Raw genomic sequence first — 21,008 nt, 5'->3', positions numbered from 1 at the left:
CCTTTCATAAAGGGTCATGACTATTCAAGCTTTCTTATTTTAATTTTACCCATCACAAAATAAAATAAGACTTTTGGTATCTACACAATATTTTTCATGATGATTATATCCTTAGCCATAAATATTATATTAATAGATCACTTTAACTTGGCTAATTAAATAATGGTCCTAACACATTAATTAATTTATTACATGTATGACCCAAAATAATATTCTAACATTACATGCTACACAAAATAATATTTTCATGATTGATTAATCTAAATATTACTCATAATGACTTGTTATCTCGTATTCATCACCTAGAAGAAAAGATAATCAATATACTTACATAATAATTTGTATGCATCATTACTGTCCTATGTAACATAAAAACATGACTCAAATACTTTAATAATAATCTTGTTTTATTTAAATTGCAAGTGTGAAAAAATATTTCTCTTTTCAAGATATGCATATCCTAAGTTACCAATAAATTACAAAGATATTTCTCTTTCTTTTTGTCACTAATTTAATTTATTTTAGTGGTGTCGAATTTTACATATTTGGAACTCTTTTCCAACACGAACAAAGTTCCCGTTACTTTGGCAGATGTCTTTGTTTAGCTATAGGTACACATTCGTACACCATACTAAATTGACCTCTAATCATGTATTTGACATACCATACAATTATAACAAAAATAAAAAGGAACTATTATTAAACTCTTTTCATATGCCCACTTCTCCAAGAGGAAAAGGGGTCATCATCATATTATTATCATATGATATTTGTCAATAATATCAAATTAGTAGCATCAATCATGCAAGTTATTTTGGACCACTAATGTTTCATATGAACACAAGAACAAGACAATTGTGATATTTCCAATAAAAAATCCAATCTTAGTGGAACTTGTGCTATCGATTTGGTGCATGATTTTAGTAAGATGTCGCATTCTGATGCAAGATGTACCACACACAAAAAATCGTATGAATGAGTTTGTTCCAAATGTCTAGCAACATTAACGTTTAATTTGAAGTGAGGACAAATCCAAGAATTAATTAAAAGCGTTAGGCTAAAGAAAATGCAAGAATAATACGAATCACTAAGTTAACGTGAAACAAACGAATGGCCCACATGAAGGAAACTCATCATGCATGCGTCTCAAGATAAGCATTTCAAAGCTTTACGCAAATGAATGAACCAATGTTGTGTGTGAAAGAAAACACAATGCCATTGCCATGCATTATGCATATACGTGCGTGGTGGTTTAGGTGTGGTTAAATGCTCAATCATAAACAATCAAATATGTGCCAGCATGCATGCAGAGATAAGAGTGTGATGTAATGCATCACTTATAAGACAACTTTAAATCCTCTCAAACACCGTAGATGTTAATGTCATCATATATCTATCAATTAATTATTATGTCAATCTTGTTAAAATGTTTTATGTGTTTTTATTCATAGAGTCGCTAATAATGTGGACTCTATGTCAATGATTGCCTCATAAAGCTGTCTTTGATTATGTCTTTGATAGGATACTATGTTACTAGTAATATGTATATGGTTTTGGTTTGATTTGATTTTTTGAGTGACTAAGGTGACACCATGTGTCATACATTAACTTTGTGCCGACACTTGCTTAGCTCATACTTTAACTCAATCGTATCGTATCGTTCTTTCTATCTTTTGTGAAATAATATCTTACCATTCTTGCTTTATATCTTTTGTGAAGTACTAATATTATTATGGACCGTTCACAAAGCTCAACCAAGGAATGGAACATGTAATTTTGATCTCATTGTTTATTACTTTGGTTAGATTTAATATGACTGTAACTCATGCGCGAAGCGTCGGATTAAGTGGAAGTAGTTTTAAGTGTCTAAACTATATAAAAATTAAATCTGAAACTTCAATTCTTTAAGCTCTTAATTCAACTAATTCAAACTAGGATGGAAAATTGATGAACTAGCTAGATATGAACTTCGATGTTAGTGGATGGATCAATGTACTTCGTTAATTCATTAGCAATCGGTTACATTTTTTAAAAAAAATTCAATCTAATACTACTTCGGTTCTATCTCATAAACGAAATTGCGAGAATTAAAAAAATTGGTTAAAATATTAAATTTATTGACTATTTTGTATAATTTTAAAAATTTATTCTTAGAAAAGAGAAATAGTTAATATGTGTAACTATTTATTATAGATTGCAAAAAAAAAAAAAATATAATTAGGGGTAAATTTGGAGAAAAAAATTATTAATGCATTTTAAAAGTTAAAAACGGTCTTATAACAAGAAAAAAACTCAAAAAGAGTCTTTTAATTAGGGACGGAGGTAGTATATTCATTAAGCATAAAACTTATCTAATTCATTTGTTAACATTTTATCAAGAAAAATATACTCATCCATTCATAAAGTTAAATTTAAATATTTAATTATTTTTTATAATAAATTATTTGTATTTTAAATTTCTCAAAAGCTATTTTTTAGAATTTCTCTTAAATATCTTTTGAGAAATTATTTTTAATCTAACCTGATCAGACTGGATCGTCACGGCGGCAGGATCCGGCAAGTTGGACAGAATGGGGGGTACCTGCAAGGTTCTCCAATGCCAAAGTAAGTAGCAACCAGAGAGAGCAAGCAAGAGTTTTAGGAAGTAAAGAATGAATATTTGACCCTCTAGTGAAAGAGGATATTTATAGCCCCCAGCGTTGGGCCAAGGTTTCTTAATTGGGCCAAATCCAATTGAAGGCCCACGTGCTAGGAAACTGCCAGAACACCCTCTGCTAGGACTGTTGTGAATTCAATGCCAAGAACAAAGTATAAAATAAGGAAGAATAAAGGACAAGGAAGAAGAGGAACACAAGAATTGGTTATAACTGCTATTCTTTCACTTTCTCTTAAAACAAGATTACAAGTTTACAAGAATAACAAATAACCTCTCTCACCCTAAATTAGGATTTGCAGCTTAGCAATGATGAGAGACTAGTATGCTATTTATAATAAAACCTAACATACTAACTAATGGGCTTTTTCCACAAGGCCCATTACACAAGCCAACTTAATAAACAAGCTAACTTAACAAATTAGGGTTTAAACACTAAAACCTAATTTAACATGCTAACAACCCTAGCATCTTCGACACAAGCATGTGAACAACCTTCGACATCATGCTTAACCCTGTCGAACCAAGAAGCTACCCTTCGGCCATACTAGAGTTCGATCCAATATCTCACAAATCTCCACCTTGGATCTAACTCTACAACATCAAGGGAACACACTAGCTTTCTTCATGCAGCTTTATCAACTGCATACAGTGGAAAAACTTGCAACTCGGCAATGTCTTGGTGATCATATCAGCAGCATTGTCTTCAGTCGAAACCTTCAGCACTTGGACTTCTCCACGCTCGATTACTCCTCTGACAAAATGCAGCCTCACATCAATGTGCTTAGTTCGCTCATGATAGGCTTAATTCTTCGACAGGTGTATTGCACTTTGACTATCACATTTAACAGTGATACCTCGACCTTGAAGTTTCAGCTCATTCGCAAAACCTTCAAGCCACAATGCTTCTTTCACAGCTTCAGTTAGGGCAATATACTCCGCTTCAGTGGTTGATAGAGCAACAACCTTCTGAAGAGTTGCTTTCCAACTAATTGCTGTGCCAAACATAGTGAAAACATATCCAGAAATAGACTTTCTAGAATCCATACAACCTGCATAATCAGAGTCGACATATCCTTCTATTACTGCTTTACTATCTTCACCCAAGGCTCCACCATAAATTAGGACTCTATTCAGAGACCCATTTATGTACCTTAAAATCCACTTCAATGCTTGCCAGTGAGCCTTTCCAGGATTCGCCATGTACCTGCTTACAAGACTGACTGCGTAAGCTATGTCGGGTCTAGTACAGACCATAGCATACATCAAAGAACCAACTATATTAGCATATGGGATGCTATTCATATAGGCTATTTCGACATCAGTACTGGGACACTGATCAACACTCAGCTTGAATTGAGGGTTTGTTGGAGTCACAACTGGCTTCGAATTCGACATACCAAACTTTTCAAGAATCTTCCGTAGATATGCCTCTTGAGATAGACATAACTTCGACTTCTTTCTATCTCTTCGAATGTCAATTCCAAGAATCCTGGAAGCAGCTCCCAGATCCTTCATATCGAACTCCTTATTGAGTTCAGCCTTCACCCTCATCACATCTTCAACATTGTTGCTTGCTATGAGAATATCATCCACATAAAGTAACAAAATAACAAATGAATTACCAGGTCGAAATCTGAAGTAAACGCAGTGGTCGAACTGACTTCTAATGAAACTTATGCGTGCCATGAACTTGTCGAATCTCCTATTCCACTGTCGAGGAGATTGTTTCAGCCCATACAAAGATCTCTTTAACTTGCACACATAATCTTCCTTCCCCTTTTCGACATACCCTTCAGGTTGCCTCATCAGGATCGTTTCATCTAGATCACCATACAAGAACGCAGTCTTCACATCCATCTGTTCCAGTTCAAGATCGAACTGTGCCACCATGGCAAGCAACATTCGAATGGACCTATGCTTCACAACAGGAGAAAACACATCATTGAAGTCGACACCTTCTTTCTGAGTGAAACCCCTTGCAACTAACCTTGCCTTGTATCTTTTCGACGTCACTCCTTCAATTCCTTCCTTAACTTTGAAAATCCATTTACAGCTGACTAACCTTGCCCCAACAGGTTTCTTGATCAGTTCCCAAGTATGATTATCATGAAGAGATTTCATCTCATCATCCATGGCCTTCAGCCATTCAGTCTTATTTCGACTCCTCATAACTTCCTTATAGTCTCTAGGTTCTTCGTCTAGAACCTCACTTGCAGAGATTAAGGCATAAGCTATAAGATCTGCATATCCAAGTCTTTGAGGTGGCTTGATGACTCTTCTCGACCTATCTCTCGACAATAGGTAGTCATCGTCAGTTTCCTCAACTTCAGCATCTTCTGCTTCTTCTTCGACTTCATCTGGGATATGCAATTCAGCATCAACATGCTCCACCTCAACAGGAATCTCTACCTGTTCCAGCTCTTCGTCAGATGTTTCTGTACTTCGACCAACATCATCAGTTTTCTTAAAAGCCATTTTAGCTTCATTAAAAACTACATCTCGACTGGTGATACACCTCCTGTGACCTGGCTCTAGGCACCATAGCCTATAAGCTTTGACTCCTTCAGGGTATCCCATGAACATACATTTCAGAGCTCTAGGTTCGACCTTGTCTTGCCTAATGTGAGCATAGGCTACGCAGCCAAATACTCTCAGTTTGTCGAGATCTGGTGGATGTCCCGACCAAACTTCTTCAGGTGTCTTCATATCTAACGCTGTCGAAGGACATCTGTTTATCAGATATGTTGCTGTCGAAACAGCCTCAGCCCAGAACACCTTTGTTAACCCCGCACTAGTCAACATGCATCTGACTCTCTCCAAAATAGTTCGATTAAACCTTTCAGCCAAACCATTTTGTTGTGGAGTACCTGCAGTAGTTCTATGCCTTGCAATACCAGAGGCAGCACAAAAACTGTCGAATGCCTCATTGCAAAATTCAAGGCCATTGTCGGTTCTCAACCTCTTGACCTTTCTGCCAGTCTGATTTTCAACCAGAGTCTTCAAACTTTTGAAATTCTCAAAAGTTTCATCCTTAGTCTTCTGGATGAATACCCATAATTTTCTGGAATAATCATCTACTATGGATAGAAAATACCTTGCTCCTGAATGTGATGGACACCTTGCAGGCCCCCAAAGATCAGCATGGATGTAATCAAGGGATCCATGTGTTCTTTGTTTGCCTTTGTTGAACTTCACTCTGCAAGATTTTCCAAGTACACAGGGTTCACAAAACTTCAGCTTTTCGATTTTGTCTCCACCAAGCAGATTTTGTTTCCCTAATTCGACCAGACCCCTTTCACTGACATGGCCCAATCTCATGTGCCAGATTTCTGTCTTCGACAAAGGTTTCGTGGATACAACATTTGTCGAACCACTTACAACTTCAGCCTCAAGGGTATACAAGCCTTGTTTCTTCACGCCTCTCAAGACTTCCTTCGACCCCTTCATGACTCTTAGGATACTTTTCTCTCCTTGGAAAACATATCCTTTCTTGTCGAATTCACCAAGAGAAAGCAAATTTCTCTTCAAATCAGGAACATACCTGACTTCAGTCAACAACCTTATTGACTCATCATGGAGCTTGAATCTCACAGATCCAACACCTGCAATCTTGCAAGCCTTGTTGTTTCCCAGCAATACTGATCCACCATCTTGATCACATAATTCCTCGAACAAGTCTTTGTTTGGAGTCATGTGCCAAGTGCAACCTGAATCCATAATCCACTCCTTCTTAGAGTCACTGCTTGAAACCACAAGAACATCAGATGATTCGAAATCATCTTGAACAATGGCAGCGTTGCCATTATCCTTACCTCCATGATATTTCAAGCGTTCAGGGCACACCTTTCTTGTGTGACCCTCCTTCTTACAATGGTAGCATCGAATGCCAGATGCTTCGCCACTGTAAGTCTTCGACTGGCTTTTGCCTTTCTTCTTGTCGAACTTACCATCCTTTCGTAAGAGTTTTCTTTTAACGGCCAAACCTTCGCCAACAGTCGAAGGTTTATGCTCCTTTCGTTCATTCAAGTCCTTAGAGTACAAGGCTGATTGAACTTCTTCAAACGTCAGGGACTCCCTTCCATACAAGAGAGTTTCTTTGAAGTGAGCATGTGATCGAGGCAAAGAACACAATAGTAACAGCGCTTGATCTTCATCATCGATTTTCACATCAATATTTTCAAGATCAAGAATCAGCTTGTTGAACATATCCAACTGCTCAGCCAATACTTTGTCTTCAATCATCTTGAATGAATACAAAGCTTGCTTCAGGTAGAGTCGATTTACCAGCGATTTAGTCATGTACAAACTTTCAAGTTTCACCCATAACCCTGATGCCGTCGTCTCCTTTGATACCTGCCTGAGAACCTTATCACCAAGGCTCAACAAAATTGCGCTGTGTGCCTTCTCAATCATAGTCATCTTCTCCGCTGCCGTTAATTCTGCATTCATGGCTGCCTCTCCCTTCAACGCTTCCAAACAACCCTGCTGAACCAGTAGGGCTTTCATCTTCAAGCGCCACTGACCGAAATCATTCACTCCGGTGAACTTTTCAATCTCATACTTTGTTGACGGCATCTTCTCCACGCTCACCGCACCAATTTGTTGTGAATTCAATGCCAAGAACAAAGTATAAAATAAGGAAGAATAAAGGACAAGGAAGAAGAGGAACACAAGAATTGGTTATAACTGCTATTCTTTCACTTTCTCTTAAAACAAGATTACAAGTTTACAAGAATAACAAATAACCTCTCTCACCCTAAATTAGGATTTGCAGCTTAGCAATGATGAGAGACTAGTATGCTATTTATAATAAAACCTAACATACTAACTAATGGGCTTTTTCCACAAGGCCCATTACACAAGCCAACTTAATAAACAAGCTAACTTAACAAATTAGGGTTTAAACACTAAAACCTAATTTAACATGCTAACAACCCTAGCATCTTCGACACAAGCATGTGAACAACCTTCGACATCATGCTTAACCCTGTCGAACCAAGAAGCTACCCTTCGGCCATACTAGAGTTCGATCCAATATCTCACAAGGACAGAGTCAGCAGGTGGTTCACGTTCTGGGTGAGCGTGGCGTAGGGTTCGGAGGTGGTTGACTAAATCCTTCGTTGTTGTAATATCCATGTGGCCAGTTCGTAACGGTAACTGGGAATTGGGCCCAAGCAGATTGGGCCTGCTCAGCTAGCCAAGGGACTTGGGCCTGCTCGGTCCAAAAGTAAGTATTGGGCCTGCTCGGCCCAGTCCAGAACAATTTTTAAAAAAATTAAAAAGAAATCAATTTTTACAAGATGAATGTTTGAAATCCAATGAAGCACAATCAGTCCATTATCTCCAGCGGTAGGCTTCTCTCTAGGAGCCAGCTGAGAGCAATGAAGATCATGTGTTAGAACTATTGAGGGTTGGGAAATCCTCGCCTTAAAAAAGGTGATTATTTTTCATTAATCAGTTATTATCTTCATATCTGAAGCTAAGTTGAACCATAATTCCTCTAGTAAAATTTTCTATCATCATCTTTACCCTAAAATGTCTAATTTTCATGTTAATGACTGCTCCACCGCTTATAGAGGCAGATTTGGTAGCTTGATTCTTATATGGATCCATTTTGTTAACATTTATTGTTGGTAACAATATTAATTTTATTTAGTATGATTTTTTGTATAGCGTTGATAATATTTACAATTGTCGTCTAATTGATTTATAAGGCTATCTTAGCCCCAAAAGCATCCCACTTGCTCCCAAATTTCTGATCTCAATAATTTTATTCTGATAATAATAGCTAAGATTGGATAATATATGTGGGCCTAAATATTATTAGTTTTGTTCAACATCGACCAAAGGCACAAATGACCAAGGCTCAATCTATCTCAAATCCACTCTATTCACCCAAAGATTAAAAATATCTCACATGCGAAGATCAAGGAACAATCTCGGATCTCTTATTTCATTATACTCATCTTGAATCTTGAACTAACTTGGGTGTTGGAGTGCTAACCATACAAGTCCCCGCCGTGCCACTGAAAAGGAGATCGGATCCACCATTCAAGATTAATAACTATTCAACTCTCTTCATTTCTGATTATTTTGTGAAGCTAAAGCATCCATTTTTGGTTATCAAATGGAATAGTATCGCCGTATGTGGGAAAAAACTTCTGATTCCTACGATTTTCGCGAAAACCATGTTCACTTTGTAAACACCGTTAAATAAACTCAGAAGTTCCATATCTTGATCCTTATGGTTCAGATCTAAATCTTTGATTTACCATTTTGTAACCTCCTTAGGTTACCGAATCAAGAGCGAATCAACTCCTAATTTCTACATTTTTTTGCAATTTTGCACTCGTTTTTCATCTTTATCGTCCACAACTTCCTTAGATCTTAGAATCAGAAAGCGTTTTGGAATGAAGATGGAGATTTTTCAACCACCACTTTCGCTTCACTTCTTCGAAATCCGGATCCCCGATTTCTTTGAGAAATCTGCAGAATAGCATAAGAAAGTATTTATGATCCAGATTTAGGGTTACGTCGGGGTATAAAGATGTTTTCCTTGAAGGGTGAGTCGAAAAGTCGTAATTCACCTCCCTAACTAACGTCGTCCTAACACTTCCCTCATGTTGGGGTTCTTACCAAATCGATTTGTAGTGAATGACACTCAAATACTACAAATTCATAGTTATCGACGGGCGCCGATCCAATACTAGGGTACATCATATGGTACCACAAGAGTTCCACTTGATGCACCGGGGTCTCCTCAAACCGAATCAAAGAGCAGAGGTTTACTAAGCAATCTCGAAGAAAGGTACTTTGAACTCTAGTTGCAAAGAAATATCTCAATAGCAATTTCCAAATGTCACTCAGCATCTTGTAGCTGCAAAAAATTTAAGATTAAACTATTAGTTAACTTAACTGATAAATAGCAAGAGTCGCCACCGAACTTTATTGATTCCACTGAAGGAAAGGAAAAAATGGATTAAACTCACAAAGAGAAATCTGGATGTGGGGGCTGGTTATGCAAGGGGAAGGTATTAGCACCCCTCACCTATGTGGTACTCCACAGGAACCTTTTGAAAATATGTGTCACGTTAAAACCATTTTTGTTTGCTAAAGAAGAAAGAAATGAGAAAAGAAAATATTATTTACAAAAGTTTGCTCGTCAAGACGTTGCATCTTGTGCCTACATACCTCCTCTGTGCAATGGAGAAGTCAGAGCATTTGTAGTTCTGCTCAAAAGTTTTGAAAAAGTTTTTATTGAAAAACAGCTTTAAAGGAAAAGAGTGCAAATGCACAAAAGAGTTTAAAGAAGTCACTCGACAAAAGTCAAGGTTTTATTATGAAAAAGAGTGAAATTTGAAAAACAATGTCGATAGCGATGCACAAGGAAATTGGCTTACAGAGAGTGGGTTAGGGCTTGGTATATGGACCAAGTAATGCGGCGGTGAAGATTTTATTTTAAAAGAAGATGGAAGATGTAAATGGAAACATACAAGCTTATACAGGTAAAATCCATACAAACAAGCATAAAGATTCAAACATAAAGGAATGAACATGAAAGGGGTAAAAGTGTAAGTGTACTAGTTAAAGACTAGCCTCTAAACTACCAACTGGAACGATTGATCGTGTAGGTCTCTCTGTAGCAAATCCAGGTAGCAAGTTGTGTAAGTGTGCTTGTATAAGTACGGTTGATGGCGATGCGTGAAGTGCGATCGACTTACGGTAGAAAACGGCTAAGAACCTAATATTCTTTTATTTTGAAAAAACGATTAAAAGCATGCAAGCAATAATAAAATAAAGCGGTAAAGGAAAGCGGTAAAATTATGACAAGGCTTCGAGGATGGGGATTACAAATTTAACAAATGGGAATGAAACTAATTACGAATTATTACAAACCCGAGCGAAAATTAAAGTGAAAAATAAAAGATCGGTTTCATTTTAAAGGCCCAATTTTGACCGATAAAATTTTGATTTTTGGTGGATTCAGTTAGATCGGTTTATCAAATAAATCAGGTGAATTTAATCGGTTTAATATTTATTAAACTAAATCCATAAAAATTATTTCTTAAAAAATTCAGTAACATTTAATTTTTTAATTTTACAAAAAAAATCAAAAGTTTAGAATAGCATTATACTTTTATTATTAAAAAAATTATTATTATTATATGATAATATTTTCAATATTATTTAACATTAATTTGATCATTGTCATACTTTAAAGCATAGTGTAAGTAACAATTAAAATTTTGTATTGCATTTTCTTATATTCTTGTGAATAAACAATGTCATTATTAGATTATGAAAATGATAATATCATAACAACATTATTGAACTCCATTTTTAAAATATACCAATATATAATAATATATATATATATATATATATATATATATATATATATATATATATATATATATATATATATATATATATATATATATATATATATATATATATATATATATATATATATATATATATATATATATATATATATATATATATATATATATATATATATATATATATATATATATATATATATATATATATATATATATATATATATATATATATATATATATATATATATATATATATATATATATATATATATATATTAGTTGAGTTCGGTCGAATTCGATTTCTGACGGATCCAAAATAATCATCCGAGTCCAACTAAATCAACTCTGTACAATCCAAATTAAGCAACTGAATCAACCCGACACCCGATCCAATCCAAACCATTTGCACAAAAATTACAATGAATCGGTCGGCTGAAATTTGTCCACCCCTATCATAAACTATTTGTGGGGATCTAAAAATGAAGAGAAAAAATTGTTTTGGACTAGATGGAGTAACATGTGTCTAATCAAGGAGAGAGGTGGATTGGGATTTAGAAACATGAGCATTTTCAATGACGCACCGTTAGCCAAAAAAGTATTTATGATCAACCATGACTATATTATCCATAAATGCCTTAAGGCTAAATACTTCCCACATACTACCATTCAAAAGGCCAAAGGAGAAGCTAACAAAGGAGAAGCTAAGGATAGTTCCATCTAAAAAGTATCATTCAATCTAAGAAAAACCTCATTAAAGGATGTTGTTTGAGTATACATAATGGGAAATATATCAATGTGTGGGAAGATCCTTGATTGCCCTATTAAGACCGGTTTAGGTTTAAAGTCCTAACTTAAAACCCTTGAATTGCAAGGTGTTTTGGACTAAGGACCTAATTGATGAGAATAGCAACATTAAAACACTCCCCTCATTAATACTATCTTCCATCCCTATAGTATCAAAACTCACCCTAGGTTGAAAACCCTGTGTTGACGTATTCTCCGCAAGGCTATTCCTGTGAGAGTAGTTTTAGACAAAAGAGGCAACTCCCCCTCTTCTGCCCTAGATGCCTTAAGCATGGACCTCTGGTTAAGCTGGAAGAGATCCTTGCCATCTCACCCAAGTGCTCTTGGGTAAAGGAAAATAGATTTAAACACCTAATATTATTAATAAAATTCTTTTAGGTAACACTTCATGTTCCCTAACTAATCCTGACAAAACAAACTTAAGATGGACAGTTATACAAAAAAAGAAAAAATGTGACAATCACAAACACCGTATCCTGTTTTTGAAATTGGTTCATAAGCTCCAGAGTACATGTACTTGTTCAATGTATTCCTTGTAAAACTTGAAATCTTTCTTTATTCCACCCGTTACCTCAAAATGCAAATGCGTACGATCATCTTTAAATAGAAAATGTCTCATCTTTATATTCTATCCCTCACTATGAAAGGGAATAAAGAATAATAAGGACTATATTCTATTTCCTCTCCAGTGTGCCTGGATAATAGCAAGACTATATAACCAGCTCACAGACCTGCATAAGCTGAGATAAGAAAAACTTGCATGGCGTATATATATCTTGGGATCAACCAAAGTTGTAATGGGTTGAATAGTTGGATAAAGTGTTGTTTGTATATTTGTTTGCAGTGCCCAAGAAAAATATATTTCAGCAGCATCTAGCTAAAGTTTTGCCCAAACAGGATATGGGCATTCATACGTCCATCCAGGTCCAGAGTACCGCATACAATGTAACCACAAACCTTCTTCATCAACATCATATCTGAAATTTAAAAATTGACAAAAAAACAAGTTCGGTGATTGAGCCGGTGATACAAGGGTAGTCACTTTTCAGAATAGAATCAAGTGGATTATAAGATTAAGTTACTGGATGTTTAACATATAGCAAACTAACAAGTCATAAATAAGCTTCCATTCCATAAAATATATAAACCAAAACCAATGTGTGTAGTTTGACTAATTATCTAGTAATGGCCAATATCCAAAGCAACGTTAAACATTTATTTGGATCAACAGTGGTATCAGCAACATCTCCATATTCTTCATACGGAAAGAAATTTTTTCTACAAAAATCATACATATGAAGTACCCAGCAGAAACTATACACAGCTTTGAGCTTCTAATTTTTAAGCAGATATCTATTTACCTAATTCCTACCTAATCATATTCTAAGGCCACACACCCAAATTACATAAACTGTAGAAACATGCAATCTAATTATAGTACCAGAGAAGTTTGTTTCACGCTTCTCTAATTAATATGGTTTCGTCTAGTGATGTAATACAAAGTATGGGTTGACCAAGAAAAAATCTACCCTCACAACCAACATAGGATGAACATTATATTATACACAGCCAGACAAAGGCGTGGGCATAAGATAATTTGCATTTAACTTGCTTTCAAAGTTAGTACAGTACAAAGCCATAAACAAATATTTTTGCTTTTTATAAAGACGGAGGATTTCATACCCTTTCGGAGCCAAATTTGGACAATTCGTACACATGGGATCAAGGCTAAAATCCTCGTTGGAATTTTCTTGACATTCGTTGGCCATTTTTTCATCAAAATTTGATGTCAAAGAAACATCAGATATGCGAGCCGATCTATCAGCAGTTGACCCATTAATAGATCGATCAGCAGGTTTTTCTGAGATGTACAACATGTCATTGGCTATTGGGTGTCCAGAATACTGTAAATGGACGCGTATCTACAGAAAAAGTGGGTATTTGTTAGCTCAGATATTTGCATCAGTAATAGGTTTAAATAAAGATGAAGTGCATGATGCATTTTGTCAATTGACTTCACATTTCCAGATGCTGCAGTAATTTCCATTTTATCTTTATTGCATATATTCTCCATCAGGTTTATTAATGAAACAATGGCAAGCTTGCATGTATATAGGCTGGGATAGCATGACTGGCATGAAGCATGTGAGCTACTTAAGAATATGTTGTCAGTGACTGTTGTGACATGTCACTGACAAGTTCACATGCTATTTATATTCATGCAATGGCAACAGCTCTGCATCAAAACCTATTGAAGGTACCAGCGATGTTTTCTTTGGTGGACATAAATGTAATGTTTAGACTAAAGATATAAAAGACACATGAAAGGCATTACATCAATATGTTATAAAGATCGACACAAAGAAAAAGGATAAAACAAAAAGCTAAAACAGAAAGCATACTCAAACAAGCAGCTTAAGTCTGGATAAGAAGAAAACAATCAAACAAAATCGGGCAACAACCTTCTTACCTGATGGGTGCGGCCAGTGACTGGTTCACATAAGACAATACTATGAGTACCATTGCTACTAATCCGAGTAAATTTAGTAGAGGAAACCTTCCCTTTTGCAGAGTCTCTGACCTTCATTATCAAACATATACCCACTTAGATTTATCAAATAAGAGAACGTCTTGCCTTGCCATACTTTGAATTTTAATCAAAAGAATGTATCAACTTCATTTTTCTTCCAACAATATTTAGTTCTTATCAGAACATCAGAATAACCAATACAATAATAGCCAACACCCAGGTTGTTTTCTGTTGTTATATGCCCACTTAAATTTGATCATTTAGCAGTGACTAAAGAGCCAATGGTGGTGGCAATTCTATTTAACATGTGAATTATTTTTAAATTATATTTCTGATAGGTATGATTGTGTGAAATTCTAGATACTGGTGATCTATATTACAAGGTATCTGACAATTCACTTCAGCTGAATTTGAGTTACAATCGTACTTACTACTGAATGGCCGACTCTAACCTTAATACACTTAACATGAACATTGAATGAGTTGGGAGTGTAAGTAACTCAGTGGGCTTAAAAAGAGCTATTGTGGGCCCGTTTGTTTTAACTTTTAAAAAATAGATTTTTTCTTTGTATTTTCAAAAATAATTTTCATAAAAACATTTTTTTTAAATACTAAAAGTTTTTTAATTAATTTGTTATAAATTAAAAGACTAATTTTGCCATCTAGTAACATAATTATATATTTTTTAAGTTTAAAACATAGTCAAAATCATATAATTTTTCAAAAAGATATGTCTCAAAAATGATTTTTATAAAAATCATTTCAAAAGAGCTTCTAATTTAAGTGAGTTTTTGAATTTCTGATATTCAAAAAAAATTATAGTAAAAGGATGAAATACTTAAAATAGCTTTTTCTTAAAAATTATTCAAACTAATTTTTCTTTTGAAACTTGGTTAAAAAAATTCTTTGTAAATTTTTTTAAACAAAAATGTGTAACACTTTAAAAATCATATTTGAAAAAAGCTGAAACAAGGCTCTATATCAATAATAAATAATTCATAATCATTTATATAAGGTTTAGAAGAAAATTTACATAGGATATCACTTATTTGAGATTTTTTAATTAGCAAAATATTTCCAACTAATTAGTTTTCACACAATTAAAATTAGGGGTGGCAATTAAATATGTGATTGTTTTTCTCTTAAGCTAGAAACCAGATCCTAAAAAAACCATATCATGTGAGCAGTTCTTTCTGATTCACTAACAATCAGAATAACGTCACATTGTTTTCATTTGTTCTTTATTTTTAGGAATTCGTAAGGGAAAAAGTGAAAACGGCAAAATCTCTTGTTCACCATTTCTCGTACAAATACTTGAAAATGAAAATAAAGTGAAATTTATAATTTTTAGTTTAATAAAAGAATGTTTAGTTAAATCAAACAATGACTTACCTCTGCTGTGCTCCTTCCTTCTCGAGCATTATAGTCTATATTGGCATCAATAGTAAGCTGAAAAGTAAAAAACAGTCACGAGAAGAGTATCTCAATTTTGACTCTGGTAGAACAGAACTTAATCATGTATAGCTAAAATCAACACATATCCCGCAAATGAGAGTTCTTTGAACTATTAACAAATAACTAGACGTCTCAGATTAAAGTTTCGGTTAACCAGGGTTTGTTTAATTGTAACTTTCTGTTTTCATATTTTAGAAATATTACACAACATTATCCGTACAATACTTAAAACTCAAACCAAGTACCTTTTGAAGGTTTTAAGTTTAACAAATGTTTCGAGAACAACTGTTCTCATTGTGGCAATATTGCAGTTAGTAATTTCAATTGAGGGTAATGTTATCCTGAACAATAATAGTGCCGCATTGATTTGGTCAAAGTAAAAATATACATATGTACACGCCCAACCCAACCTGTTTCTTCTTCAAAGATAACTGCAAAATACAGATATTTCTTGCATCCATCTTATTCACCTTCTCTCAAAATCTCTCTAAAGAGCTTCATAATTGAGTTATTTATGCATATCAAAGAGAGGTAACTATTTTAGACCTAAATTGATAAGCCTAAATGACACTTATATCAAATTGTGTTATTTAAATATCAACAACACCCTTAATGATTCTCCAGAAGAAGGATAATAGAAGTAATTAATAAGTAATCCTGATGATGCTATACTTTGCTAACAAACAAACAAAAAAGAAAACTAATAATGTCGCATTGTTATCAATTTAAATACTTGCAGGGCTCACTTCTTCAGCATAATATAATAGCATAAGTCATCCAAGGCCAAATATAATACCTCATCCTCGGGAAATTCTCCAACTACTTTTGCAATATACTGTTTCTTGACTAAGCCAGCTTCAATCTGTAACAATCAAATTCTACAGTTACAAAGGTTGTATAGGGAAAAGACTTTAATGTTGACATATTTATTGTAAATTAACCATATTCTTTTTTTAGGAATTAATAAAATCAAACATATTCTGTCAAAGCTATGAACTCATCAAGATATTGACAACATATGAGTACATGACACAACAAACTTAACAATTTTCTTCAAGAGAGGACTGCTACTACACGGACATAGACTCAGTTGTGCTTGGAGACTTTTTAGCACTATGTAAGTACAAGGGACCAGCGAAAAAACCTGGTCAGACCAGAATGGTTTGAGTCTCAGTACGCAGATCCATCTCGTACAGATAAGGTAACATTGGAAGCCAACTTCCAGATTGATTGGCACGATCTTAAGATCATCAAGAAAGAGATGACAGGCTTGGGATTAAGCAGGGGGCCAAGAGGATACCAGTATATCACGAAGATTTATGGGTGGATACTGATCCAGTTGACATAAAAGACTTGTCCTCCAACACAAACCTTACCAATAGCTTGGTAAGTGTGAGTTATATTCCAGACATTTATTATTGCAGCCAAAGGGGATAAATTGAGTATACATGCTTTTGGATATAATACATGAGGAAGTATTTAAAACTATGAAGCTCTTCATACAGAAATCACTATCAGTACTCGACCATAACCTTTTGTAAAACTATATTCCAAGAAAATATATATATATATATATATATATATATATATATATATATATATATATATATATATATATATATATATATATATATATACCTTTAAACTTGCAATATAATAGTCTTACTAAATTCAAGTATAACTTGCTAGTTATGTTTGGTATATGCAAGTTCACTGTTCAGGGCACGCAAAAGAATATACCTCACAAGTCATAAATTCATAATTGCATTTTTTTTGGTGAAATAATTTAATTGAAGATATAATGAAACCTCCTGTGTATCAGAACATTTACTAATTAAAAATATTCATATTTAAAAATTGAAGAAACAAGACAGCTCAAATGCTTTATGCATTATGAACTATGTTGCTCACAAAATGTCATGTAAATGAAATAATGTAAGAGAGACAAAAATGTGAAGAAACAGACACAAGTCCAAGCTTAAACTCACCTCCTGCCTAAAACTGTCAGCTTTTGTAGCATTTCTGGCTATAATAAGGAGCCCAGAGACAAGGCGATCCAGTCGATGGATAGCTGAGATGATGTGTCAAGGAAAATTGCAAGTACAAAATCGATAAACTCCGGGAAATAAAACAAAAATCAATTACAGAATGGTTAAACTCTGAGACAGGGAAAATGGAAGTAAAAAATTGATTGATTCATTCAAAAATAAGTATGCAAAATGTGCATGGGAGAAACTATATTTTAAGTTAATTGAGAATTGAAAACCTTATCAGAAATGACCCTCCTTTTTATGATGATTAAATAATTTACTTCCAAAATGAATTTTAGGATACGAAACAGAGGCGCCAGTCCATGCTCTGCTTGAAGGATGCCAACAACAGTGTTCTTACGATATTGACCACATGGATGAACCTATGTACCAGCTAAAACTCACAGCTTTAGTTCAATGTGTATCATACTAAGCAAACTATCATTATGGAGCACCTCACTCGTAGGTAACTAATAGAAAATCCATTAAAAAATTTGAATTTTGTAAGAAATAATTCAAAAACATTAAGCGTCATTAGCCAAAAACCATTGAGCCACTCTCTAATATGAAAAATCAAAATTTCAGTCTTCTCTCTATTACTATGTATTATAGTTAAAATCAAAGTTTTATAACTCGGGCACTCGGCTAATTCACTTATCAAACTTACTTACAGGGACAGATGCCGGCTTACAAACAGTTAGCACATCTGCTTCTTTTAGAAGAATAGGAACCTCACAAGCCATCACAGGTGGTTCATGCCTGAAACCGTAACAGTAACAGAATCATTTACAAATTCAATTAGCCTTAGAAAAGAAAAAAAAGCACCAAGTATTATTTCAAACCTGTGTAAAAAATGGCTTATCTTTTGAGATGATCTAACTACATACGAAACCGGCACCATTTCACCATCAACTTGAATCCTTCCACATTTCACTGCACTAACCTAAAATCCAAACAAATAATCAAATGACTAAGGCTACGGAGCAACATCATTTCGGCGTATAATTATAAAAATTACAAACTAGTAAATCAAAATAATAAAAATAGAAAATTTCTTACATAATATTCATAAGGTCGACCTTTAAACTCCTCAGCAAACAAATCTACAATGGTTTTACCAGCCCATCGATTTTTCACCTAACAAATTGAAGATTTCTAGGGTTTAACTAGGGTTTTAACAATATAACTGAGAATTTAAAAACACTATGGAAGAATTAGCAAACGGAACTAACATGAGCGATGAATTCGAAGTAGTAAGGTCTAACGAATCGAATCCCTGCACAAATTCCATCAATAGAAAGAAAAAAATTTCAATTTCAATTTCAAACTTGTTAACGGAATGTGTGGAAATTCTGAAACATTTAATATTTACCGTTTCGAAAAATATAGTCTTGCGGTAGCGGGGGGTTTGCTGGGGTTTGCCATACGATATCCATACAGTCGTTCTTCTCTTCTCTCTTCCTCTTCATCATCTTCGCTCACGTACTATAGCGCTGAGAAAGATTGTGAAAACTTGGAAGGTAGTGTCTGTTAAAACGACATGTTTTACTATGTCGTTCTGGCCAATTTAAAACTGACCGTCGTTTTATTGCCCGATGTGAAAATTTGTCTCATATCATGGTTTTTATTTTGCATATTTAGTTCTAAGCATTTAACTTTATTTCTGATATTCTAACTGATCTCTCCAATAAATTCTAGAAGAAAAAAATTTAAATTTTTAGTGACGTGTGTGGATGAATAACAAGACAATTAATACAAATCTATGTCAATATATATATTAAAAAATTTATATATGGATAAAATTATCGGGAAATTTTTGTTTTAGGAGGTTAAAATCTCCCACAAATCATTAATAATGTGTAAAAAAAATTGCACGAAGAAGTTAATGTATTCATATCATTGTATTATAAATCTTAAACTTTGATGATGGTGTTGATAACATTGATCCAGACATAGTCGGGCATTAGGATTGAAGAACAAGCCTAAGTCATTTGGTATTGATAAGAAAAGAACATTCACGCAAATATGCAGAATTTTTCACAACAAATTACAAATAAAAACGGGACTCTTTAACTTTATAATTTTGTATGCACAATATCATATTCAATTAATTCCTCGCAAAAAGAAAAGTAAGGCTATGTTTGGGAGTTTGGAGGGGAGGGGAAGGCTTCAAAAAAACAAAAATTTTAAAAAAATATAGGAAAATATTTGACATTTTTTGAAAAAATGAATTTGTTTAGAATGATAAAAGAGTTATTATCATTACTAAATTTTTAATTTTTAAAATAGTATAACAACCTAAAACAAATTTGAAAAATTTATGTAAGTCCTTCAAACCCTCCAAAACCCTCCTTCAATACAATTTTTGAGTTCCCCCATTTTATGGGGTTTATGGTGTCATGAATAAACTCAAACCCTCCAAAACCCTCCTATCCAAAATTCTTTTATCCTTTTCACCTAATTCCTTCTATTTCCCAAAGCCCTCCTCTCCCTTCCCCTCCAAACTCCCAAGCATAGCCTAAGTGAATTTCAATCACAAGTCAATGAAACTTCAATCTAAACATGACATGACTTGATACATTTACAATAATTTATATTTCAGCAACTAACAATGAAAAGAAAAAATCGAATTTGCAGTGGCGAAGAGATCTATAGCGTTCAACCTCAATCATAACACTTTTACCCTTGTACTTATGAGTGGTCTCATCACTGCAGCATCCAACAAGGAGATAAGTGTTTGAAAACTTTTAATTAACAAACAACAAAATTTATTATTACAACATGAAGAAGTTCAATCAAACAACAAATGTAGCAATTAGCATAGATCTAATCCAACAATAAAAAAAAATCATAAACAAACTCAGCATGCCTTTAAAATAACCGGTAAGAATAAGATTTGGTTTTGCATCTGGCCTTAAGTTTTGATGATAACAATACTTAGTTTTTTAAAGCACAATTTTGTATCATAATGGTTTTGTTTAGTATGTAGCTGAAAGATAACAGGTTCTAACTCTGAAGAAGTGACATGTGATGTCATCAGTTTTTGAACTCAACACACTCTGACTCTAATGAGATAACAAAGTGTGCTTTACAAAGATAATTCAAGTTTGGAATACTTTTGAAAAACGCTTCATCAAAAAGCATTCTGAAGTCTATGATGATTAGAGGATAAGATCAAAAAAGTTTTA

At 34.1% G+C, this 21,008-nt stretch overlaps 1 protein-coding gene across 1 annotated transcript; it reads right to left on the bottom strand.

Annotated features, from left to right (window-relative positions):
- Window positions 1-12,143: 12,143 nt before the first annotated feature.
- LOC131661005 (RNA pseudouridine synthase 7) lies at window positions 12,144-19,418 on the bottom strand. Its single transcript, XM_058930397.1, has 12 exons — window positions 19,193-19,418; window positions 19,053-19,096; window positions 18,880-18,957; window positions 18,663-18,763; window positions 18,492-18,579; window positions 18,125-18,203; window positions 17,779-17,861; window positions 16,587-16,652; window positions 15,728-15,784; window positions 14,276-14,386; window positions 13,489-13,727; window positions 12,144-12,782 (listed from the first exon to the last, which is right to left on the bottom strand). Exons 1-12 carry the CDS (start codon window positions 19,290-19,292, stop codon window positions 12,683-12,685), a joined length of 1,146 nt encoding a protein of 381 aa, XP_058786380.1. The 5' UTR covers window positions 19,293-19,418; the 3' UTR covers window positions 12,144-12,682.
- Window positions 19,419-21,008: the final 1,590 nt, after the last annotated feature.

This window comes from Vicia villosa, linkage group LG3, assembly GCF_029867415.1.
Source record: "Vicia villosa cultivar HV-30 ecotype Madison, WI linkage group LG3, Vvil1.0, whole genome shotgun sequence".
In the NCBI taxonomy this organism is placed as follows: domain Eukaryota; kingdom Viridiplantae; phylum Streptophyta; class Magnoliopsida; order Fabales; family Fabaceae; genus Vicia; species Vicia villosa.
The sequence above is the reverse complement of the archived record's forward strand: the minus strand, read 5'-3'. Positions and strand labels throughout refer to the sequence as shown.

Bases quoted from the DNA above. Each gene is read 5' to 3' on its own strand.
- LOC131661005 (XM_058930397.1), bottom strand. From the start codon at position 19,292: ATGATGAAGAGGAAGAGAGAAGAGAAGAACGACTGTATGGATATCGTA. The intron at 18,204-18,491 runs GTAAGTAAGTTT...GCTGGTACATAG, and splicing joins GTAAGCCGGCATCTGTCCCT to GTTCATCCATGTGGTCAATA. The intron at 14,387-15,727 runs GTAAGTCATTGT...TTGATAATGAAG, and splicing joins AAGGAAGGAGCACAGCAGAG to GTCAGAGACTCTGCAAAAGG.